We start from the raw sequence: 26951 nt of genomic DNA, 5'->3' as shown, positions 1-26951 counted from the left end.
ACAGAGAAGATATCCAGAGATGAACTTCTAGAATGGTTAGAACTTTGTTCTGGCAATCTTCATCACAGGATTACATATTAGAAGTTTGATATTACTCCAGGGACTGGGGGGGTTGCAGATGTCTGCTTCCATTGTCATTCTAATTATGAAGCAGAGATGTAGTTTTGTACTCAGATTCTAGCATAAGACTTTTATATATTGGCAGAAGTTTGTACTCTTAGATGATTTTGAATCTTCCTTTCACAATCAATTACAGAGTATGATTACAGGGATCTATAGTTAGAAAATTGCTGATGAATGTATTATCCCAGCACTAGCACACTTTTTTAAACGGGATCACTTTGTTAGCAAGTGTAATACAGCGCCAAAGTTAAATTCTCTTATTTATAAGTGCTGTTATATCTGGAATTGTAACCAACTTAGTTAATGGGTAATGAGATACAATCAGGAAGGCATTTAGGATGCAGAAGGCATTTTGAGATTTGCCAAGAAAGCAATTTCAGAAAGAAGGAAAGTTACACTTCCTCCACACAGTCAAGGTTTTTCCTTTGTGTGCTTCTGTTTTTAGTGGAGACTTTAGTTGTAATTTCTGCATTGTGTCTTATGTGAAATTTCTACATTGTATCTTATGTGAGGAGGCTTTGGCTGGTGATAACAGATATTAATACACATACTCTTCTGACTAAAACCAGGAAAAAGGACAAATCAGCTGTACCACATAAATTTTCAAAGAGAGAAAAGAAATTGCATAGAGCATTGACCTATTTTGGTTTGCCACAGGAGGGTAATTCCAATCAATGGTATGTATGGACTAGGAAGCTCCAGAAACAACTGTACAGTTAGGATCAGTGTATTCATACTAGGTAATGTAGATGTCTCCATCAGTAAAAATAAAAATTCATTTCCAAAGAAGCCCGTTTTCTATTCTTATCTTTATCATAGTTATTCTTCTTCCTTTAAATCCTACACTTAAAAATAAGATCAAACACAGTGTTTGTGTTTTCTTCTCATTTCCTAACTGTTTTCTTGTTTGACAGCATTTGTGTAAAAAGTCCTTTTCAAGTAGTAAATTAATTTGGATAGAAGGCTTCCCACCTGAATTCATTACATGCTGGCAGTTTAGATAAATGGATATTATGGTCTCAGCATATTTCGGCCCAGCACCACTGTGCCTATTTGCAAATGTCTAAGAAAGTGATAATATTCCTATCAGTTTCAGACTGCTAAAGAAAAAAAAATGGGGTAGAATTTCTTATTTATATTTATAGGATGCCTGTGGGGAAGACAGCAATGCTGTATATGGCAGTTTGTGTGGACATGTGGTGCTAAACATACATTAAAAAAAGATAACAGACCTTTTGACGTTTCTTTGTAGAAATAAGGAAGAAAAGCCAGAGTAGATCAGTAATTGACCGTTATGCAGGAGATGCATTTCCAGATTTCTTTCTGAAGAAATATTTCACAAACTTACAATTCCTTTCAAAGTCAGTAATCCATCTTTAATTATTTTGTTGATTTCATAGTTGTATTTTACAAGGTTGATGTAATGTCTGCTTCCTGCCAACATTTGATACGGACAATCCACTTTGTCATTGCTTTGATGAAATGGCAGGCTGCTTGTAGTTGCAATACTTTTTTTTTTTCTTTTCAGGGTGTGTGTGTTTGTGTGTGTGAACTGAGCATGGGTAAAGGCTTATCAGTTGCTGAATGCCACAGCTTAACAGCAAGATCTGTGGGGAGCTGCCAGTTTGTACCACGGACAGAATGAGAAGCGTGTTCAGTGCAGTTCAGTGGATGGGTGTTTACATGTACCCAGTTCTGTACAGCTGTTTCTTATATTTGTACTTTTTGAGTGTGCCTTTATTGCCACGCATACGCTTGAGAGCATTGTTTTGCTACCAGGTGTCCATTTAAAAGGGCTTTGGTGTTGTTCCAGGCTGTAACTGGGACTGCTGGAGTGCACGATTCCTCTCTTTGGGGTCAGGAAGCCCACGCTGCGCTGTGGATGTTGCAGTGGTGGCACCCAGCCACCCTAGTGTCAGAGGGGTGGGCGACACAAGGGGCTTCTGCTCACTCAGCAAAGTCAGTGGCTGCACAGAATGTGCGTTGGGATTGTCTGACGTGGATCCATCCAAAGGTTATCTCCTTTGCAAGCATCTCCTTGGCATGACATAACTTCAAGCAAGTGTGCAATCCTAGCTGGGTTGTTTAGGTTTAGTTACACATAAATGACTAAGTAGCTTCTTGAATCTGTTAGCACTACAGGTTGCCTTTAGACAGATTCCTGTGAGTTAACAGCAAGGAGAGGAAGAGAGTGTAACTTTATCTCCATGGAAGCTGGGCAGTGAGGGTGTTCTGGCTACAGAGTAGCTTAAGCGATTTTAAATATTTTTTCCCCCTGGTGAATGCAGCACATGGATAGGGATATTAAGGCCAATTGCAATGAAGGAGTTTAGGTTACTATGCAAAGCAGTATTTATTAATAACATTTGCATATTGAAATAAAAAGTGTGATGCAATTAATATTACCTGCACTGAGGATTAGCCTGATCTCTGAGGGGAAAAACATTCCAAGACTGCACACCCGTGCACACACACACACACATATATGCAAGTGGCAAAATCTTTCTATCTGTAGAGAGCCCTTTTCTTAAACCCTTCTTCTTTTCCAAAGAGGCGAGTCAGTGAAGTAGAGAAGTAGTGACAAAGTATTTCTGCAATGTGTGATGAAGCAAGTGGGTATAAAGGTTTTGTAAACTCATTGCAAGGTATAGAAAATCAATGTGCCTACTCTATTGTATTACACAGAGGTATTTCAGTGAATGCCCTGGCCAACAAAGTACACTAGAAGTGCCAAATACATTTAGAAATAATGTACTCTTGCTCTTAGGGTCATTGGAATTCAGGTTGCACAACATTGAATACTGTGGATGGCATTTGGCTATTCCAGTGGAGGATCCTAGTTTCTTGTTTAAAAAAAAAATCCTTTTCTGGTGTTTACATCTTGAGTGTTGATTTAGTTTGGATTATATTTCTTTCATGATGAAGTATGTATAAACATTTTAAAAAGGTGTGGCACAGTCAAGTGTTTTCATTATTTATGTGATACGTTTGAACATCTATTCCAAAGTATCAGTAGGCACCTGCAGAAGAAAAAGTGGGTTTGTAGCACCTGAACACATTCTGATTTGTGCAATTAAAGCAGTTTACAGAGCAAGGAAGAAAAGAATATCACATACTGAGGTTTGATGTCTTTTTCACAGAGCACAAAAGAGTTTTGATTCTTTCACTTCAAGTTTTGCCTAACTATTGTGTAGGGGAGGAGGTTTAATGAGTCATTGTTTAACTTTGATACTGCCAAGTATTTGACCATTAAATAGTCTGAAATGTGTACATAGCACTTTGGTGACAGACCCTTATTTAACAGTGATTAATTGGCATTGAATAGTTATTTAATTACTTCGGAAGAAATCTCACAACAGTGTGTGTTCTGATTAAGTTATTTGATGTAAAAACAAACATAAGACAGCTGAAGAGAGCACGTCCCCTTTTGCAGCTTGCTACTCACACTACACACTGCATGGAAGCCTGAGTGATTGAAGTAGCAGATACTGTTCACCAGTGTGGATGCTGTTGTAACATTGGCATATTTAATCCTTGATTTCTTAAAAGACTTTTTTCGTTTGTGGTTTGGTGAAATTTGACTTAAAAGTTTTAGATGTAGTATTTTCTTTTTGCTTTTGTAGCCCCTTGCTGGGATAAGTAAAGGATGTAGGTATTAAAGGAGCTTAAATTTTTTGTGAATTGGATATACTAGACTGATCTAAGAATTATTGTTTCTTGGCATGTACACGTATCTCAGAGATGCTTTCTTAAGGAGTTTGGGGTTTTTGGAAATATGAACTATGGTGGCAAGGTTGATAGTCTGTAAGTTTAGGAAAGAAGAATTTATAGGTTTTGGAGAGAAAATATAATTTTCAGGGTGTGGGGGCAGGTAAGTTGTGCAGCTCCTGCCCTTCTTGAACAGCAGGTGCAGCAGTTTCCATAGTCTGAAGAAGCATTCTCAAAAGTTAGGTTTGCACATTCTGGAAGAATCTGTAGTTATAACTGTAAGCATTTTGAGTCCTGACTCCAAATAGGTACTTTAACTTTTAAATCTGGAATGTTTTCTCTTGCATGCTTAATTCTGCATAAGCGAGTCGCTGGTTTACTTTGCTTCCAGTAAGTGGAAATAGTTGTTTCTTCATACCTTGTGAAATAGACCTCTTGTACTTGTAGACATCCTTATAAATGAAGCAATTGCTTTGAATGCAATACTGTAATGGCTGTGGGGCATCTTGTGGATAATTCCAAAGCATAACACTTCTGCTTGAAGGTGCATTGCTGTCCCTGCCACATGGTGAAGGAACTTGCTTTAGTGAGTTACTGTACCTTCCTTCTGTGTAGGACATGCTGTATAAAGTGCTGGTTTAGTTACATCCATGTGAACAGGATCTGAAATGCATCTCCAGACTTGTATTTTCTCTTCTACTGTCTCTGAGGTAGTAGAATTGCAAACAGCAGTGACAAAAATAAAGCTAAGGCTTGTGGGTTTGTTACTTTCCTTTAGCTGTAGAAAAGCATTAATGGTCACCAGATAAACAGGACAGGGGGGAGATACAGACCTCTTAGCAATAAGCAAAAGATTTTCCTGGTCTTAATGACTTCAGCTGTCATTTTCCAGAATTTCTATGTGCAAACACTAAATAGACTAATTTTTCAGTAATTTGAGAACTCAAAAACAGTGAAGCTCTGCTGTCAGAGATTCACTTTAATGTTTATTTGGGAAGCAACTGATTCATATTGCCACTGTTTAATTGTATTAAGTGGACTATGAAAGGTTCCAGTTTTCAAGGTTTGTCTTTTTCATATACCATTTCTTTTGCTCACTCAAATTTTAGTCAGTGTCATTTTACAGAATTGCTGTATTTACATTTTAAAGAGGATTAGGCAGATTAAAAGATGTTTTCATGTTTTGTTGATAACATCAGATTAATTTCCACTTTCCTAGTGGCAGCTCAAAGAACTGTCAAAACAGAGGCTGTAGAAACATTGTTATACTTAACAATTCCATAAGGCAGATGCAAAAAAATGCAGTTTTGGCAATTAGCAGCATGATTACCTCTGGGAACTGGAGGGGTTGGTGGTAACATGGAAGAGACAGTGAAACCAAGGATTGCTGGGGACAGCCTGGCTGGGCTGAGTTTTCTGTCATGCCCGCATTGCTCAGAGAGCTTCACAGGAGGAGGAGGAGAGCCACAGCCACTCTGAATGTGCAGGCATTGCTCCGTGGCTGGAGGTGCCAGCCTGGGGCTGACCCTGCTGTGGCCGTGGAAGAGGAGCCAGCCTGAGTGACCCTGCTGCCTCCTGGCAGTGGCACGTGGGGTGGCCTTTGTGCAGTGGCTTCTTACATAAGTCCGAAACCACTACAAGTAAAACTTTCTTGGGGTTAAAAGGCAAAAAGGTGATTCTTAGGCTGAATTAAGGTGGGGTTTGCTCTCTGTGGGAACAATCCTTTGCCCTTGTGTGCAGCTCCTCGTTGGTGGGTCTCACAGCTTTTCATGGAGGGTCTTAGCATTGTCACCTCTCCTTGCTGTGCTCCTTGCTCTGTAAAATAAAGTGAAGTCACTCAGAAGACAAGTGACAAAGCTGTGAACAGATTTCTAAAACCCTGAACCCAATCTGTTATTCCACCTAGTTTTCCTTATCTGCCCTTCCTGGACATGCAGCTAAGGAAACCTCTGTCAACAGGAAGCATTTAACTTCTTCAAATGATTTTCTTTTTGCCAGTGAAGACTTGGTTTATTTGCAAATAGCCTAGAATGTGATGTTTAAGGATATTAAGAAGCCTTAGTGTCAGCATGCATGCAGCATCTGCTTGATCACTCTTCTGTGACCAGTCTCCATCAAAGAAAATCATAGCAAAAAGAGAGTTTGTTTTTTTTAATTGCCTTGGATTTTCTTCTGATGTATCTACCATGATACAAATAAAAGGGAACATCCCCACATGCTATTCCTAGTAGAAAAAGATGAAAGAGATTTTTCTGAGTCTTGTGCTGCTGTACACTCTTTCTCTCTGTGTGCAAAGCCTAAAAACAGGACCAATTCAGCTGTTGGCTGCCTGAAGTAAACTGCCTTCGGTAGAGAAGTACTGCAGAACAAGCTCTTTGCCACCCATGTCTCTCTTCAGAGTCATGTCCCAGACCTGAGGAGAGGATGTTTTCTGTATTGTTTCGTGTGGAACAGAAATTCCCTTAAAAAAAAAATGAATGAAAAAGAGCTGTGAGCAGAGAACTAGCATGATGGTTGCTACAGAAGTTCCTTCAGTATCTCTTATCTCTAAATTACGTCGCCAGGGCACTGTGTGGAAACTTTAAACTTGCTTTCAGTTTAATGAGCTCCTTTGAAAGGAAGAAAAAAAAAGTCTTTTGTTGCCAGTGCAGTGAATATGTTTGTACCAGTTAAAATATAATTGAATCAAGATATATGCAGATAACAAAGCAATGTGAATGCATGTATGGGCATCACACACCTTAGAAATAGCCAGATTCCCACCCCTGGTTTCGTTTCTTTCCTGGTGAGTAGAGATACTGATTAATAGAGAAAGATACTAATCCACTTATGGGTGGCAGCTCTGTGACTTTAATTATGAAAGAAGTCTTGATATAACTGACTTTTTTCAGTCAAGTAGAACTTGGGAAAATAGAGAAATGTAAATGCTTCACTGACAGCAGATTAAAAATCGTTTTATTAGCTTTAATAAAGATCAGTATTGTCAAGGTTTTCAATAAGTATAAATGTAAGGCTGCATGAATGCAAATCTATCTCAGATTTTATTTTAGAAACGCCTGCAATTTGAATCCATGTATAATGCTGAGGGGTGAGAACAGAAATGCTAAAAAAGATCAGTTAGATCAGCTATGATCTATCTGAGACATGCATGCACTAGTGAGTTTCAGTCAAGGATAGGAGCCGATTCCAGCTGATGTTGCTTGATGAAACTTGCATTAAGTTGTCTGACCTGTAAACCTTTACCTGCCCATGTTAAGCATATAAAGCATGTGTGTTTCACCTGTTAAAATATGTTGAAATATTATCTTCAAAGCCCATTTAAATTTTTTTTCTAGCTGTTGATGTGAAGGTTTTATATTTGGGTAGAAGGCATTTGTAAAAAAATTCTTCTTCAAAATATATTGCAGGAGACTCCCTTCATGGTGGTTTCCAAAAATGTCTTTTTATTTTTAAAGTCCCGCTGTTTCCTTTTAATTGTTTTTGAAGTGGTAAAACATGAATCTGTTCAGGAATTATATTTACTTCCCTTTTGTTTTTCTTCTCGATCCTGTTTCTATAGGAAGAATCTTAAATCGTTTCTCCAAAGATATTGGCCACTTGGATGACTTGCTTCCATTGACCTTCTTGGACTTTGTGCAGGTAATTCAGTCAGAGACTTCTGCACTGCATTTTGCATTTAGATTCCTGTGTGCTTTGCTGAAGATCAGCTATTTGTCACAGATGTAGCTGAGTCGAAGGAAAGTACTTGTTTGTGAAAGAAAGGTGCGGTTGAAATTTAACGTGTCAGTGAAAAGCTAACATGAGTAATAACTGCTAGGTAGGAGTGGCTTATACTCAGCTTGCTATTATGTCAAGATTTCAGCTCATAGCAGCTACATGCTTGGTAAATTGCTCCAGATTTGCCTCCAAGCAATCTGGCAAGCTTATTGCTGTTATAAGAAATATGTCCATAGTAAAGAAACAATCAGCTCACATGAAAAGATAGCACAGATTAACCTAATTACATGTCTACTTCCACAAAGAATCAAATGCTTACCACACCATTTCGGATTAAAATAGGTGTGGCTATTTACAAAGAAAAGATTAGTAGTAATAGGGTGAATATAATAGCCTTAATAGGAACAAGTGAAATAAGTTGCTGCAGAAAAGAAAGATGGACAAAGCATTGAGATTTTGATAATGATGAAATGATAAAGGATTATACATGACATCAAGGTAGTTTTTTCTGTTGCAGTTGCTATTAATCTTTCTCGTAAAAAATTGCAGGAGGATAAATCTGAACAAGAATGATCGCACTGTATGAAAATAACATGAATCACAGAATACAGAGAATTGTGGAGGCTAGATAAAAAAAGACTTAGTGGATTATCTGGATCCACTTAGTGGATCACACCTGTCATGCTGAGGTCAGGAATGTTTCTTAAGGTGCTATTGCTAGCTTTGCTTTGTCTCTTAAAGATAAATTATTCAGGATCCAGACCCTGTTTTGACTTATTTAAAAATTAACCAAAGACATTTCAGGTTGAACAGTTTAATCATGTTGTTCTTGCTGAACTCTTGAAAACAGGAAAAAAATTATTCCAAGGGGTAGAAACACCTATGACGTTAAAGTGGTTTTTGTAGTTTAGTGACGTAGCTGAAATTGAGGTGTATGTTTTGTTTTTCAGATTTTTACAGTGCCACTTTAAAGTATCATTTTTGGGAAGAAAGGAACGTAGTGTATTTTACCTATCAATTACAGTAATGGGGGGTTTTTTGTGAGTTAGGGAGTTGCTTACAGTGAATATTAGGATTTTTAATTCATGGTCACTTAATTTAATTTTAATTAATTTGAATTCTTCTTGAAAGCGCAATATGTTTTTTCTATAAAAACAATTAATTTTTTGCTGTTTGTACAGATTCTAAGTCTTCTTCATTCTTGTTAACTGTCTTATTAGACAGAATATCTTTATTTCATCTGGCTTGAAACTATACATATGTGCCTTTCTTTTGGACTGGAAGTTCAGTTTGTCCTGCAGTGCTTATCCTCTTCTCTTAGCATAAGGTTTGCATCCACAAAGTCAAACCCATCTGTCCTGCCCAGTGTGCTGCTTGTCCATTGGGCCAGAGGGGTTTACATGTGCATCAGTGTGTCCCCTTTACAGCAGACTGCACTGCGTGTGTGTTCACACTGTGTACTGCTCATGGCCAGAGCATCCTCTGGGTCCTGTGATCCTGAGATAAAATGATTAACCATTTTCTTTAGTTCTGTGCATTTACAATAATAATATGAGGGTTGTGTTGCAAGACAACATGGTGGTTTTATAGCAAGAAGCCGAGTGGGTGTTTTGCACGCCCTGGCATGTGGTTTGAAGGCATGTGGGGTTGTCTGAGGATGTAGAATTTGCTGGGAAAATGTTACAGAAGTCTGCAAAAGCAGAGGGAGCCACAATTGGTGTGATCTTGTCCATACTTCCTTTTGGGAGCAGACCCCGAAGCAAACTGTCTTGAGAATTGCAGTGTCTTACTTTTGACAGAACAAACTGATCTGCTTCAAAAGAAGGCTGAGAGAGCGTCTACCCTGTGAGCATGGCACATGGTACAGAGTGTACAGAGAGAAACATCTACCAGCACATTGGGAAACCTAGTCAGTGACCAGTGTATAGATCCTTCAGGCAGTGTGTGCTTTCCAAAACTGAACTGGTCTGGAATGAAACAGTGAAGGCTGCTTCTCTAGATGTGATTGTTTTCTTCTTTCAGGCTCCTACTGTAAACCACATTTGGTAAACATTTTCCTTCATCTTGATTAATTTATGTGGGGTTTTTTTAATTGGCTATTGAATTATTTTTCAAATTCTGGAGTTTGTTTTTTAAGTGAAAAGTTTCTGCTTTCCAAAAAACAAAGTAGATTTTACAAGTCCAGTAGAGTACTAAAAAGACACCGTGGTTCAAAGCTTGCCTTCTCTATTTGGCATCAGAAAAGAAAATTTAGGATCTTAGTGTTGATTAATAATGCACTGCTATCCATAAGAAAAAACCACTTTCTTCTTGGCAGGTTTTCTAAAGTTTACTCTTCTTGATCAGCAGGCTTCTTGCTTAGTGGTTGCTTTTGAAATTCAAGAGCAAATATGTATTTATTTCTGATGAAGCAGAGATTTTTACAAAGGATAAATGCTATCAATAATGATAGAGATCTTTTGTCACTTGTTTTGTTTGCAGGTGTCTTTTATAACACTTCTTATAATCCCTTCAGGAAGAAATATTTTCTCCTTTCTAAAAACAGTATTAGCTGGATATAAAAGCCCTGATCCCTGCCATTATTGTTGATTCTTTGAGAGACATTTCCCAACATTCATTGTTTAAATGGTTGTCAGGAGGAATCAAGTGAAACTTAATAAACAATGCAGTAACTGGTTCATCTTACTTTGTGTGTAGAAGCTTTTCTTGAGCGGATTTGCATTGGAGAAGTGGTCATTTTTCAGAGTTATTGCTGGGATCATTGTGGAGCATTCCAGCCTTTTACTGTATTGGCAAGTGAGTGTGTAATTTCAGCACAAATAAATACAATTTATTTTGTGATTGGACGCACAGTCACAATTTACAGTGATTGGACACTCAAAAGCTACAGTATGAGCCAATTAAATACCGATAAATAAATAATTAACTGCCCCCTTCTAGTTTCAAGAATTTTGTCATTACACAAAATACAGATGTTTAAGCAGTGTTAAAAATTGATAATATTCTTTTTGGAGTAGGTAATAAGATTTATACACTGCACTACAGCCATAATGAGCATAACTAGTCTAGACAGTTAAACTGGATGAAAATTAATTCTTTGAACAGGAGGAGTTTAATTTTTACATTTTCCATTGAGTTAAGGAAAAAAAAGACTCTCTTCCAGACAGTGGATAGTCTCTGTACACTTTGTGGTTAATGCAAAGTTGAAAGTTATGTGGCAAGCACAAAATGCATCATGAATCTTGTGTTTTCTTTTGAAAATCTGGTTAGATTTTATAAAAATGGCTTTGCAAAATCTCCCAAAGAGGCTACTCACATTGCATTTAAATTTTTCTGCCTTCTTTTCATTCTTTGGTTTGACGTGCACCAAAATATAGCATACCTGTCTTGAGAGATTGAAGGTAAGAGAAGCAGTCCTCACTGGAAAGCAGTAATTGTTTTCTTCTGATGAATTTTAACAGCATATGAGGCATCTCATGTTAGTGCAGCTGACTATGCTTTGTGGAAATTACTGCTGTATCCACAAGGTTTATGAATTAAAAATAAGTCTCTTTTATGAGAACATGTTTATGGCTATGTTTGACTACATGGCTGGAACAGAACGCTGTGGGTAGATGTGAATTAGAAAAATTGAGAAGAAACCAAAGGTTAAGTTAGGTGTTTCAGCTAAAATATCTTTAATGATATGTTTAGAGTCCAGGTTGAAGCTCATTTAAGTAAAAAAATCCTTCAAAATCTGCAATCTAATCCTGAGTCTTTCTTCTGTAATGAATTCTGGCTGATCATAAGGTTCTGTACCAGTTCTCTTGAAAAAGTAAACTAGAAAGCAGTTCTATGTTCAGCATGGCAGTTGTTATTTCTACTAAATATGGCATTAAACTTGTTTGTAAAATCAAGTAGTAATCAATGTTGTAGGTTGACTAAGATAGTCAAAAAGCTGAATTAACTTGTTTGGTGAAGATGGTGGGATTTTGGGTTTTTTTTGGTGAGCTTACATATTTTTAATTATTGTTATCCTCTTTAGCCTCTGTCTGCATTTCGTTCCCTTTTTCTTAACTGGAGTTACGTGGTTTTGGCAGCTCCTCTCCAGCTAAGTTATCTCATCACGTAAAGGACAACTTGTGTGAAGGTCATTACAGTGCTTTAAAACTTTCTAAGAGGATCTAAGCACCTACTTTATTTAGATATAAATGTCCTGCCTTAAGCTCTGTGTGGGAGTATGAGGTTCTGTGGATGTGGACTTCACTGTTAGGTGCAGGGTCTGTAGTGTAAAATCACAGGCTCACAGAATGCTTTGGGTTGGAGAGGAGCTCAAAGACCATCCAGTTCCAAACCCCCTGCCAGGGACAGGGACAGGGACACCTTTTACTAGACCAGGCTGCTCAAAGCCCCATCCAACCTGGCCTTGAACACTTTCAAGGATGGGGCATCCACAGCTTCTCTGGGCAATGTTTAGCTCAATGCAGCGCTAATAAAACACAATGCACTAATTGGAGAAAAGGTCAGCCAAGAAATAGAATAAAATTTTGAGGGGGTATTAGGAATTGAAATTAATGAGAGGGTATTAGGAGTTAAGTATCCTATATATTTAGTAGTGGTTTATGCACATTAGCCCAGATATTGCTAAGTGGCCAGTATTTTGAATGCTGTCATTTTGAGACCTCATCAAAGGCTGAATCATATTCTGACACAAGATAGATCTGCAGAGGCTTAACATATTTAAACTCTGATCTCAGACTTTGCCAGATGAGTACCCAAACTGATAAACTACTGCTTGGAAATTATGTCTGTAAACTGATTGAGTACATAGGACAGTGAAATATATTTTGGGGCTTCGTGTTGGTTTTATAAATTATTGTGGTAAATTTTAAAGGGATAATTTTCTCTGTAGTTTCTTGCCCTTGTAATTTTTCAGTGATCTTATTACTTGTTAACAGAGTTGATTTTCTGCTTTAGTTTCAAGTGAATTTGAGTAATTAATGTGATGGCCCCTTCATTTTGATTTCTTACCCTATGTTAGATTGAGGGGAGGGGTAAAAAAATCATGATCTGTTTTGTTTCTGGAGAACACTGTGAACATGTGAACTATCTGCAGCTGCCCTTGAAAAAGGGCAGTGATTTATTGAGGAAAACTGAATTGCAAAACCTTTTTCCTCCCCAAAATCAACAGCTTGACTGAGTTTAAATAACTGACTTTTCATATCCTTTCATCACACACAAAGACCTAATCCTGAGACTACTTGAGCCACCAATGTAGGCTGTGGCTGAGACCACCACTGAATGTGCCATTCCCTTCTCACTACACACAAAACACATTGACTGCAGCTTTATGGAGTGAAAATAGTGAAGAAAAGGAAAATGTGAAGGAGGTGTCCACAGTCATTTCTTAAAAAAAAAAAAGAGAAAGGGAAGAAGAAAAAGCTGCTGCATCTGGATATTAGGAACAAAAAGTGCCTCAGACTGGAATAATAGCTCGGGTCACTTGCTTTCGTATGTGCACAAGAGTGGAACTGCCGTTCCTTGTTTCAGTACCACTGACCCCTGCATTTTATTGTGTGAGGATGTCAGGGAAAGTGTGTAGAAGGAATTTGAGGATCTTTTAGTTCAACAATGACGTTGTTATTTTGTGCTCTCTGTGCGAGGTGGGATTCCTGAGGAGTTTGTTGCGTTGTTTTTTCCAGTTTAGCTGAGTTTAGTCTGTATGCATGTGTGAGTTTTGAGAGGCATTTTTATTCATTAAAGAATAATTCTTTCTGTGTGTTTGCATGTGTGTATTCAAAATATGGTCAGCAGTGTGTTGTCCCCTCAGTTCTGGGATCTGTGTTAAATGTCAATGTACTCTGCTGAGCCTGGTGCAATGTGCAGACCTGTGACTACCTTGGATACTTTTAGCTTCCCTTCTGCTGAATCATGGTAGTTTTGCTGTGCTGAGGTTTAGATGAAAAATAAATAAAGAAACACAAAACAGTTGTCTGGTAACACTTGACAACTGAAACCTTACAAGACTTTTTCTTGCTGTACCTTCCCAAGATGCATATTAAGGGCATCTGGTTACTGCACAATGAAAGACCAGTTAAAACCTAAGAAAAAAGTAATAGGGGTATATATTTTTTCATTGGTAGCTTTTGAGCTGTAGTTTCAGAAAAGGTTAAAATTATCATTGCAATAAGATCCTATTTTTTTTTTTTAATTAGCCCCACTGTCTTGTTAAAGACAAGCAAGCAAACAAATAAAAGGGATGGGAAGTAGTGCAGGAAGAGGAGGCTTGGGTTGCAATTGTGTCCCCAAGACCAACATGCAGAAGCTGTGAGTTTAGCACAGACACTTGTCTAAATAATGCAGTTTTTTATTGACCTTTTCTTCTCTGTCCTTGAATGTCTTGATTGTTAAATCTCAGTAGCCAATTAGTCTTGTTGATGGTGACCAGCAGTGGGAGATAATCTATGCCAAAGCTATTGCTGTTCTTTATTTTGTACCTGTCATCACATTCCTTTGAATGGAAGGGTGAGTATCTTGCATCCTACAGACTGAATATTTACTCAGATTGGTGGTGTGTGTACAGAATAAATTATGTGAAATCTGGAGTCACTGCTAGTGGGTGAATTCCTGTTTATACATGGACCTCAGTTTTCCATGGAAAGCTATGGTCTGTTCTCACTATAGTGGCTATGTATCCCCAGCCTATGCCTTTGCCTCACCCCTTCCTTTTTTTTTAAATTTTTTCTCCTACTTATGTTCATTTGTAGAATTTTTTTAATAATAGATATGCATTCAGTTGTCACCACATTAGTGTCGAGGCAGCAGAGATCACTACTGTAACAAAATAATTTGTGTAGGAACATAATGTAAATGCTTTAATATTTTATGGTGTTTATTTACGTGGTATTAATAAAATTTGAAAGTGCAACACTTTATCTGACACGAGAAGGAAGGTAAAATAATACTGAACATGTGGTGTCATTACCTTCTTGTCCTCTTGCCTCCTTCTGTTCATTTGGGGATGTTCATATCTATTGGAAGGTATTTTCTCATTTGCTTTTCTTTTAATGAGAGAACGCAAAGAAATTTTCTCTAAGTGTATTTATGTATGCAAGTGAAATTATTTTCTGTAGTTTTCTCCTTTTCTTTTTTGTCTTTCTTTGTGTATATACTACTGATGTTTTTAGAGCTAGAGTGGGAATTCTTATTATTATTTTATAGGTATTTTATATGTATTTTATAGGTTATAGGTTTTTACAGGTTTATTAGTATTTCCCTGACTTTGTAAGCATTATCACAACCTATCATTTCTGTGTCTCAGACTGGTGATTAGTTTTAAGACTTCTGGAAATCATTAACATTTCTAACACTTTACAGTAGCCAGAAATATTTTAATTCTGCTGTCAGTCACAGAGTGTAACAATCCTGTTCCAAATGGTGATAAGTACAAATCTTCTAGATTGCCTTTAACTACTGATATACTATAGATAGGACAATGTCTGCTTACAAACAAATTAGGATTTCACTGTTCGGCAAAAGGATTGGAGATTTCACTTTTGATTCAAGAAGGAAGGAGAAACTTGGAGGTAATTTGAATTACTGAGCCATGTTGCTGACACTTGTGTGTTGTGTGTTAAATCATTGTGCATATTTATGCCCAAAACAAACATGTAGGACAAGGAATTATCTTTAGCAAGAATAAAGCCTTCATCTCACAGAAATGTTCTGCCAGGGTGATGTGTGCATCTGCACAATATAAGAACATTTTTCTTGCTGGAGCTGATACTGTGGCTACTTGGTGAACTGTGCAGCTGTTTTGAAAATTCCAGATGAGTTTGTTTGTCAAAAGGTAGAGGAGACTGCAGTGTGGGCAGTTCTGTATGACAAAAGATGAGAGTTCAGGTGATAACTGAATGTCATATGTCTTTTTATTACATCTTTTTATTACATCTACATTAAAGGACATTTTTGTACTGTTTAAAATAAATTGATTCATTTGGATTGTACTCAGGAAATAGAAAAGTCTGTGTATTTAGGCTCTTTCAAGGGCTTAATAATGTCTATTCCTGCACAGTAGAAGAATAGGATGCTGAGCTATTTCATTTTCTTTCACAATCACATCCCTAAATAATTTTCTTAATGGTTTTTAAAATCAGTCTAATGTTTAAATAACAGAGCTCTCTTGTTATGAATGTCACTAATATGCTAAAATAAAGGGCCTAGGTCTTCTTGTAAAACTGCTGGATTTGGTAGTTGGTTCAAATGTCCACCCTTCTGTCAATCTCAACATAATACTGTCAAAAACCAATTTTTCAATTTTCCCACTAATAGTGTGGATTTTGGGATCAGATCAAACTTAACTATCAGTTACTTTCATAAGTGTGCCCTTGTTGATGGTTTGTGATAAATAAACCTTCTGAAAAACCTTCCTGATGGTTTGCTGCATATTTGTAACACATAAAGAATGAGCACACACTTATGACTGTAAATGATGTTTATTCTCTGCCAAGGAATTTCTCTTTACTCACTGGTTTCTGGACATGCACAGAGCAGCTGGACTGGGTGAAACCTGCTGGTGGTGGAGTGAGGCTGGTGCTGATTAGTTTAAATCTGCTGAAAGCATCAGACCACTGTTAAACTTTTTGGAGTTGGGTGATCACTAGATATCATGTAGTACTCAAAAATTATGAGTCAGGAGTTTGTTTTGAACAGGAAAGTAGTATTTTATAGCCCTATCAAAGTGGCAAAGCTCTGGGGAAGTTAAGTGGAAAAATGTCAGGGACAGGTTAGAAAGCATTTTTTCCATATCTCCTGTGAACGAGTGTGTGATCTGAGGGAAAAAGAAGGTAGTTTTATTTCTTAGGATAGCTGATGCTGTAGTCCTTAAGATTTTTCATAGTTTTCATTTAACTGTGGCAGAGAGGCTGTTGTGGTGTTTACGGAATTATGAGTAGTTTTTCATTCCACCTAAAAATAAATACATGAATAGTGTATTTCTAAATAGCAAGAACAACAATAAAATGCTTAAAAGCTTGTAGTTGCTGTAAGGTAGAAGAGCTGTGCTACTGAGGAATTGATGCTCTCTTTAACAGAAGAACCCACAGTTTGAAAGTAGCACAAAGCTTTTAAAGTTGTTGAAAGACCCAGAATTAACTTCTGGTGGAAGTTAGACTTGGCTGAGCAGAAAAGGTCATGCAGTTGAAAATGAGGTATTCTCTGGGGGAGTGCACAGCTGCTCTGGCATTATGGCCATGAGGAATAAGAGAGCTGAGGCAGGAAAGTACAGGGCTCAAAAACAAAGTTTGCAAAACGGTGACATGTGGGGTGGCAGTGTCTGTGATAAGCAGAGTTTTGCTAAACATTTTAAAGAACTGAAAAAAAAAAAGTGCATTACATGGGTGAAAAGGTGCTAACATCATTGTTAGCTCATAGGGATTCGTCACACAGGAAGAGGGGGCAGTATTTCAGCAAGTCAATGAATGGACTAGACCATAAGAACATGAACTAATGCCATTAGTGGTCTGTCTAATACACTGGTCTAACACAGTGGTTTTTCTCCAGCAGCAGCAATATGAGATGCTGTTTGTGGAAGGCATGAGCTGCTTTTTGTTATCCTTTCCCTGTTTAGTACCCCAGCACTCACAGTTTTGTACTCATGGTGTCAAACAGCCTAACTTTTCCCAGCCTAACTTTTCCCAGTCCTTCTACTATGCATGTTTTGCATTATTTTGTGTTGGCCTGTAAGATCTGCCTGCTGCATCCTAATAGCCTGAAAACAGTGAGATTTTTGGGGTTTTTCTTGTTTTCATTCTATGTATATGTTCTCCGTAATTTTCACTGAAATAACATCTGCTTTCAAAAGGGGTTTTTTGAGTGGGATAAAACTAAGACAAAAATCAGTGAATCAGCCTCTGCTGGTAAAGTGCTAAACGTGTGAATAAAGGACAAAATGGAAAATACACCACTTGTAGCAGTACTAAGGAGTAAAATACCCTTTGTTCAATCTGATATTTTGATTTCATAAGGCTCTGTGCTCATTAGGGCTGTCTTGGGCTTTTGTAGCTGGGGAAACATCAAGGAAATTACTCCTAAGAGGTAGGAGGGGAGCAAAAATCATCAAACCATTCTTCATTTTCCTTTAAAAATGTCAGTTACTCAACAGCAAGGACTGACAGAGGAGATGCAAAAATGCATTTTTCTGGGAATCTTAAAAGCAAATGCAACAGCCAACGAAGTGACCACACTTGGCAATGGGGGTGGATATTGGAGGCACAATGCCTCTAAATTAATATGATTGAAAATGGATGCTTTCTGCTACCTGAGGAGTAACTCTGGGAATGTTGGGTGATACCAGACATTTTTCTGTAGTGTTTCAGGCAGGTTCTGGCAAGAGCTGTCGAGAAAGCAAAGCATGTATGTGTGCATGTGCTACACTCACTGATTAATGCTGTTTCCTCAAGCTACCATGTAAAGTTGTGCTCGACATCTGAGGTGTTTCACAGGAAGAAAAATGGTATTTTTCATGGTATGAAGACCCCTATAGTTTATGTGAATAGTTCTTATGTGTGCACTTTTTGTCCCTTGGGAAAAGAGCAATATAAGAATATAGCCAAGGCCTATTCACAGGAGAAGTGACAAACAGCAAAAGCATATTAACTCTTTATATTATGAGGAAATCACAGTAAAGTTTTAACTAACTCCTTGACTTCAGGAAAACCTCTCACTTTTCCATAGATCCTCATTGCAAAGTTGTGACTTGCTGCCCAAATCACTGAGAACACTTCTGTGCAGGTGTGCTTAGGGGGCACAAGGGGCAGTAAACAAGGAGCACTTCAGAATATCGAAGATCCTGTTCAAGATTCTGCTGCTTATAAATACAGAAATATATTGTCCACAGCCATTTACAAGAATGGCTATTGGCACTGTCATTTTGTGTATGACAGTATTGGTTTCCCTGTACAGTGGGTATGAGCTGGAGCTGCATGCTCTGATAAAAGCCAAAGCTACAGCCATGGAAAACCTGTATTAGCTGGAAGTAACTTACTACCATGGCCTAAGATCACTGGCAAAAAAACTTCTTTCATGATAGAAGATAGTTCATTTTTAGAAAGAAGATAACCTCTATATGTTGTAGGAATATAGTGCAAAGTTTTAAGGGATGAGTGTTTCAAGTGTCTGTCAGAATCACAAGTTCAGAGCTTGGTTATGTGTCTGTTTCTAAAGTATGGTATCTGGAAGTCTCAGACCATGTACACACTGTGATTTCTGAAAACTGCTGTTACAGTCAAGTTCTGCATGAGACACTTAAGCCTCTTGGCCCAGGGTGCCCAGAGAATCTATTTCTATCCCTTCTTGTAGGGTAAGAGTTTTCTGATGATAGGATACTGTTTGAATATGAGAGTGGTGGTGGTGGTGCCAATGTATTAAAGAAAACACCCTTTTTATTATAAGGTCACTTGTTAAAGAACAATTGCACACAGTTTGCTGTGACCTCAAACAAATATTAAGGCTTCTCACTTAATGACAAAATGCGTGCCAAGTCAAATGAATGAGTATGTTGGTGGCACAGAAAACATTTGCCCTGAGGAGCTCAGTATATGCTCGTTCACTTGGAAAAACAGTGATCCAGAAGGACTGTCTTGTAGAGATGAACAAATAGGAGGTGCTAGCATTAAGGATGTGATTGGAAATTTTGTATACATTTCTGGCAAATGTATTCAGCCTATTTGCAGTGACATACTGATTTAGTTCAGTAACCTCTTGTTGACTAGTTGCAAATAGCAGGATTGAGAAGAGATGAGAACATCTCGCAGGACATAAGATGAACTTGCTCTTTTTGGAGCTTTTAGAGCTGGCAGTATTTAGTTCTTACGTTCTTCATTCAATTTATCTGAAATTATAATTTTCATTTCTTATCCAGCTGTGTCTTTTTTCCCCCCTTTCAGTGCATTGGTTGTCATGGTCTTTAAATTCCATATTTTCTCAAGGATGCACATTTTCCTAAAGCTGAATTAACACTGGTTGAGAGCTGTCATTCCTGTCAAAGATTGCTGTCCTTGGTTGCTTCAGAAAAGGACATTGTCAGAGATGCCACCTAAATATTGTATATCCCATGTGTTCTCCTGTACTTCATTGAATTTTTGCTGAAGACGAATGTGTTCCTGACAGTTTGATGCAAGTAATAGTATAAACAACCATATATACTTATTTTTAACCTGTTCCAAAAGAAAAGCCATAAATTTTATTTAAAAAGTAGCTTGAAGACAAACTCACCTCAACTCAGCTGCTTTAAGTGAGTAAAATGAAGTAGAATTGTTTAGGTGCTAGTTTTTCTTTGAATGTTTCCTGTGGCTTTTTGTAATAAAGGGGAAAAATGCAGAAAATCTACACTGTGGTTCTGGGTGGAACTGACTTGAGTAGAGTGTTTATCACTCTGATCTTCTCATTGCAATGTCGTCTTCCCAGGGAAACTTGTCTTCTGGTGTCCCAGTGTAACCAGCCACCTGTGCAGTTTTTCTTTAACAGAGATGCAGGTCAGTCAGTCCTGACAGTCTGGTTTGAAAAAGTCTGTTCGGAGGGGGAAAAAAAAAAGCATTCAAGGATAAAGAAAATGTCAGAATTGGATTAAGGATTGATTGTACATGCAGTTATTTGGCAGAGTCAACAAGGAAATAATTTCTGTTAGGGGTAGGGGAGAAGGAGGAGGAAGGGTAATGCCAATGCAAGTACGAACAGAGTGGGGTTTTGTAGTTTCTTGACGTGGCTTTACTTCAGACAGCACAGCCTGACTGAGAGTGCCTAAAGTTAATGCAGTGAAGGTTCAAACTGAAGTTGAGGACATGTGCCTTTGCTATTATTAAATTAGTATGGCTTTGTGGCAGTTCCGTGGGCTAATATAATCCTTGGGAGTGTATATTGAGGCCCAGGGAGTAGCATTTCGGAATTGGGGCTGAGTAGGTGTTCTTGGCTTCTGCTTAAATATTGGTAAAACCAGTCCTGGAGTGCTGCAGTTCTTGCGTGGGATTTGACTGTAGATTCAGTCATCAAAATTGAGCCTTGATGGTCTTTAGATGTTTACTTTGCTGTAGTCAGAGGGCATCAAGTAAATACAGTTAGTGGATTGTAGCAAAATACTAAACCACAGGGTCTTTAGGTATGCACCTAAAGGTTAGAGGAAGTTACTACCATCCTTGGACGTGTTCCAAAGATGCACAGACCATGCTTAAGGACATGGTGTAGTAGGGGACTTGGTAGTGCTGCATTAAGGATTGGACTCTATGATCTTAGTGTCTTTTCCAATCTGAACAATTTTACTATTCTGTTCATCACTACTAAGCTGTTAAACTAGGACAGAAGTTTCGCTATGTAAACCACATCTGGACTCCCACAATGAGGTTTCCAAGTCTCAAATCCCATCCCCTGGGCTCCTCTCATTGATGGGTGATCCTGCCAGATCAACAACTGCACGTCCAGAATAATGTGGTTCCTGTGGTAGTAGGTCCTGTACCATGTTTTTCTGCTCTGTACTTGTGGTACAGAAATACCTGCTGCTCCTAGATCAAGACCTGTTTGAGATAGAAACTCCAGAATACCACTCTCAGCACCTGCAAGAATAATGGAGAAGTAGGTCATCAGATGGTGAAGGGAAAGCATGTTTCACAAGTGAACGTGCTGATCAGAGCACTCATTTCCACAGAGGGTTATAGTCGGGTATGCCTGCTGCAGTAAAAGAGGAGATTTTTAAGCAAAAAAAAAAGCCACAATAAATGGAGTGACTGACCAAATCATGAGGGAAATCTCTCAGGACTCTTGTAAGCAAGAGGATAACTCCCAACAGAAACAACATGTGCTTTTCTGTACTCTAGGTATAGACTGTGTGCTGGCTGTGTGTGGGAGATTCATCTTTCTCCAGGGAAATGGAAGCAAATTTGAAAGTGGACATTGGTCACCATGTCTCCATTTGGAAGTGATGGTCTTTTCCTGAAACTATCCAGGTCTTTTTTTTGTCTTGGTAGCCAGTGCGTCTGTTCCTTTTGTGCAAGGTGGCCTTGTTTCAAATACTGTGAAGATAGCTGTAAAATGTAATTCATCAGCTCCTGTGTTTTTGTTTTGGTTGCTTTTCTTCTTTTTTCAGTTTAACTATTACTTTCTACACAGTCATTACATTTTGAAAGTTAAAATTAAGAAATACATTAAAAGGTGCTGGGTTTGTAGACCATATTTCTTTTATGTAGGACAATCTTGGACTTTTGATGCAACTTTCCATTGTAAGCTGATTCTTCCATGAGAAGTCTAGATACCCAGTCCTGAGTGTTTCTTGCTGTTTGTCTCCAGAGAGGAGACACCAGACACTCATGTCACCATTATTGTCACCCTGCTGATTATCTTGGGTCCTGCAGCCTGCACACAGTGAAGCTGGGGCGGTCTCCAGCTGCAAAGGTTGGTTGTCTCTTGTGAAATTCAGGAGCTAGAACCTTTGCCTTACCTCACGCAGTGACTACATGATTACAGTCTGCAAATGGTTGTGTCTGGCTTCCAGACTACTTCATTAGGAGTTAATTTATATGCAAGTTTGGTTTCCAAAAAAAAGAACACACATGACTGATCCACCCTATCATAAATTTTTATAATGATAAGGTGGTGCAGGCTCATCTAAAATTCCTTCCAAAGGCGGTGTCAGAGTTTTACTTTAGTCATCCTAACCATCTTTTCCTTCCCTGTATTTCTGCCATAGCAAGGCTTTGTTTACACGAGCTGGATCTTAATAGTTCTACTCCCACTCCCACCCCCACTGGCACTTTGCAACATATTGTAGATTATCATCACTAAACTTCAGTTTGGCATCTTTGTTTTTTATTAAGAGGCATTTGTTTTCCTCAGAATCCTTTTCCTTGAAGCAGCTCTCCTCAACATTTGACTTCATATTTGCGGCTGATGTTACGAACAGACTGTGTACTTCAGAAACAGCTTTTTTGTGACTGTCTAGGAAGGGATGGAGAGAGAAGGCAGCAGATGTATTGGGCAGTTTCAGGAGTGAGTTTGGAACAGGAAGGAAGAAATGGACTTCAGTCTCTGCTGGTAAGGATGGAAGTGAGGGAACCTTTAAAAACTTGCCAGTGTGTGGATGGCTGGCAGACTTGGCAGAGATAATGAGCATTACTAAGAAAAACTGAGATCTAGAACAGGAGAAGATTTGTAGGAGGTCAGGAATCTTTATGTCCTTTCTCCTTACCCTACAATAAAAAGGAAATATGTTTACAGGGCTCTAAAGAATGCCAGAAAAGTAGAAGGTAGAGAAGGGCTGATGGCAGTGCTGGTGAGGAGCCCAGGGTGCTTTGTTGTGCTTTGTGCTGACGCAGCCATGTGCATAATTGATCCAGGTGAAACAACGTGCACTCTTATTGCCACCTTGCCTCCTCCTGATGAAATCTAGGTAAAATGTTTGTCATCTGCTGTGTGTATCTAGAAGGTCAAACAACATGATGCTATCAACACCTTAACCTGCAGATGAGCAGTGTAGTGGTAATGCAACTTCCTCCAGAGCTCCTTTCCCATGCCTACCTTTTAGAATTTTCCTTAATAGGGTTATGAGGCCCTAAAATGTGCTTTCAGGATCTATGAGATGGGGGGCTGTAACACTGATAAATCTTCTTTCATGAGCTAAGACCTCTAAGCCTAGAGCTGACTCATGCAGTTGTAATGTGTAAGGTGTGTGGGTTTGCTCTTTGGTCAGGTCAAATTAGGGTAAAGGCAGAGAAGCCTAAAGGAAAAAAAAGCAAATTTACGGGTGAAGGTTGTACTTATTTTTGACCTTGGTGTGCTACCAGAAGTGCAGTAGGAAGGAGGAAATGCAGTGTGTCATAGACACTTCCACTGAAAGTGTTTGAAAACCCAGGTAGATCTCTAGTACCTGCCTTTGCTGATGTGTTGCTTATATGAGCACTGAGTTGGAAAAGTTGAAGGGATGGAAGCATTTTTACTCCAAGACAAGCATTGCTAGTACCCAGTGGTCACTAATGCATTTTTGAAACCTAAAAATCAGGCAGCCACAAAATTTAGCTGGAATCCATTCTGTGTTGTATGACGTGATGAAGAAGGTGGCTGCTGTGCAGTCCATAAAATGAAAAATCTTTGGAAAATATTGTCATTGCTAAGGAATATATTAATGAGAGCAATACAGGAATTTAATCTTGAGCTAGGATTTCAGTTGTCTGGTTTTGGTACTGTATGGGTTTTTTGTATGTACATATTTTTGTATGGGTTGGGTTTTTTCCCCCCTTTTTGAGGAACAAATGGGCACATCCTAATTATAATATACTGGGACTCCTACCATACATTCATTCATGTACAGCTGGGTTCTGCAAGAAGTTTATGTGCAGATGATGGTTTTGACTGTATATTCAAACTGATAGTTTGATGGAAGATGTGAAGGGGTCGGAAGGAAATGGAGGATTTAATTCAGAAAGTTGGGCGAGGATCCCCTGTCCTAAGCAACAGAGTTTTCCTCATTATATCTAGTTTTCTGAGAGTAAAGTCAAGTTACCTCACCTGTTACATTACACTCTAGTAAACCTGGTGAAACAAGCGTTTTATGACACTTTTTGCAGTGTGTAACATTTCCTTCTTATTTGTAGCATTTCACATTGCAATCCTTTGAGAAGAGAAAGCCCACTTTCTCCTGTCCTGAGTTTTCTTTCTAAATGGGACAATGCTGTGTTCAGGAAAACATTGCAAGCCTATGTAGAAAGTCTCTCTTCCGAGTGTCAAGTCTTTCAACTCAAGTTGAAAGCCAGTTTTTCACCAGTTTCTCCTTAGCAGGAGTGAAAAAACATGTCCTTGATTCACCAAATAACTAGGATCCGTTAAAGATTAGTTGTCTGTTACATTGATCATTTATTACTTTATTACAGCAGTCACAAAATAGTCTACCAAGAAAGACACTAATTTTCAGTCAACCAGCTTTGTAAAGACTTACTTTAAAGAACAAATAATGTGTAAGAAAGCCATAAACCAGAAAAATAGTCAATTTAGATATTACAGTAAATTTTCCAAGTTGCTTAAAAATAGATGTTGCTCATATGTTATACAATGCATCCGCTCTTAAATGTGGTAGTTATGTTTAAATATTTAAATGTTTCAGTAGTGTTAAATAGTTTTATACTTGTTCTAAATTAAATTCTTCTGGCAAAGAGTTTTTTATTTTGTTTCTATTGTGCTCCAGACTCTCCTACAGATTTGTGGTGTGGTGGCTGTGGCTGTGGCAGTGATTCCTTGGATGCTCATCCCCTTAATTCCACTATTTATTCTTTTCATTTTTCTTCGACGATATTTCTTAGACACTTCAAGAGATATTAAACGTCTAGAATCCACAAGTATGTAGCTTGGTGGGACTTAATGTTAGTTTGAACCCTACTTATTATTATGTGAAATGCTAGTATTTTATAGACAGTCCATCAAAGAATTTTTTTTTCTTTTGCTATGCAAAAAACTTCCTTATTGCCTTGATTCTCAACTAGTGAATTACATGCTTAACTCCTGTTTTGCATAATGATAAACCTAGGGTATGTCAGCTAACTATCTGTAAATAAAGCCAGTTAACAATATGCTAAGCTGCTGGTCTTTGGGACCTTGCATGCATATATTAATGGTATTTCTGACCTTATCTGACTCCTGTGCCTGACTTTAGCTTGACTATGATATGGAATATTAAGCATTATGAATAACAAACATGGGTGCCTAATGTCATTAATAAAACCCAAAGAATTTCTACAGTGACAGCTATTGTTAAAAATGTAAGACATTTTTGTATAAATTAATCTGCCTGGCTGTCTGACTGATTCTAATTGAGTAAGAGAACATCAGTTAAAGATAGTGCATATTTATTCTCAAAAGATGCAGTAGAGTAGTTTGTATGCTTAAATATAAAGTGGTAGGATTAAAGATTAGTGTGGTACAAGAAGAATTAAATGTTGTCCTTCATCTATTGTTAAGTTAACTCAACTCTCATTTCCCTTTGTAGCTCGAAGTCCAGTGTTCTCCCACTTGTCGTCATCCCTCCAGGGGCTTTGGACTATTCGGGCTTTGAAAGCTGAGGAAAGATTTCAAAAATTATTTGATGCACACCAAGACCTCCACTCAGGTTTGTGATGAGTTGATGTGAAAAATCAAATACTTTGCACGGTAGGAGGGAAATATCTTATGCCCTCAGCGACATGTATATAATGTGCATTAAAATCAGTAGGAGCTGTGCATTTGTCTCTTTAGGGTAAAATTCCTGTATTAGAACAAAAACATTATCTGTCTAGATTTAGAGAGTTTACTTTGGGCTGTAATATAATTTAGAATACCCATGCATATATTTTAACAATGTATAAGATAAACATTTGAAAGTATGCCTGATAAGAATACTTAAAGAGTAATTTTTAACATTTTCCTGAATTCCATCTTTAAGAAAAGGAACGGTAGGGGGAGGATGGAGAGAGATGTGGAGGAAACAAACTATATTATGAAGCATTTGATACTAAGTAGTGTGCTTGGAATGGTATAAATAATCTTGGGAAATTTTCATAAATGTAACTTACTTTACTTTGAGTAGTTTTCAGGGCTTAAATCTAAACTATGGAATTAACGTAATTGGAAGGTGTGAAATATTAGTTTTCTGCAAGCATAAGTAATATAATTCAGGTTTGGACTGTCATTCTTTGACTTCTGTTATTTAAATGTTCTCTATTGCAGTGTTCTTCAAGATATAGCAGAATGCAAGTTTTCAGTTTTCAGTTTGGTGTTTGTTAGGTAACATTGTGACTTTCCTCCGCTGTAAGGCATACAAGTATATTTGATTGCTGTTTTGTAATTTATAGATTTATGAGGTTTCAGACAAGACCAGCTGATCCTTTCTGAAGTACAGCTTATCACAGTTGTAGCATCATACACACTGACCATGTTGAGCCCAGTGACTTGTGACTGGTGTAGTGCATCTTCCAGGGAGGAACCTCTAGCCTTGAATTTCCCATTTTTAATATTTTATACTTGCTAGTTATGTGACCAAATCAGTGTTACAATACCTGATAGCGAGGGAAGACAAAGTTGTGGTTTAGTTTTCTATAAAAGACATCTTTAGGAAATAAACTGCATATAGAAGTTTCACTATACAAAGAGGACCATGACATTTAAGAGAAATATTATTCTGTATTTTGAGGTCAGATCCAGGGAACATAAAAACACTTCCATTTTTCAGTCAGTTTTGTGCATCTCCCGAACAAAACTGTCAATAATACCCTTCATGGGCAGATCATGAACCTGTTTTTGAGGTCAAGCTTCAGTGCTTATAGTCACACTCTTCTGTATACCTACACTCTTCATCTTGGTGACTTTCCCCCCAAGCCTTTGGGACACACCAGCTGGCTTAAAGTGTCTGTGGTTTT

General features: G+C 38.0%; 1 protein-coding gene across 1 annotated transcript in view; it reads left to right on the top strand.

Annotated features, from left to right (window-relative positions):
• Positions 1-26951, top strand: part of ABCC4 (ATP binding cassette subfamily C member 4) — a 141227-nt gene that overhangs the window by 69633 nt on the left and 44643 nt on the right. The window contains exons 20-22 of the mRNA XM_059491708.1: positions 7391-7470; positions 24749-24899; positions 25547-25666. Coding sequence (XP_059347691.1) covers positions 7391-7470; positions 24749-24899; positions 25547-25666 — 351 coding nt within the window. The remainder of the gene's footprint in view (positions 1-7390; positions 7471-24748; positions 24900-25546; positions 25667-26951) is intronic.

The sequence above is a fragment of the Ammospiza nelsoni genome, chromosome 2 (genome assembly GCF_027579445.1).
Source record: "Ammospiza nelsoni isolate bAmmNel1 chromosome 2, bAmmNel1.pri, whole genome shotgun sequence".
Lineage (NCBI taxonomy): Eukaryota > Metazoa > Chordata > Aves > Passeriformes > Passerellidae > Ammospiza > Ammospiza nelsoni.
The sequence above is the reverse complement of the archived record's forward strand: the minus strand, read 5'-3'. Positions and strand labels throughout refer to the sequence as shown.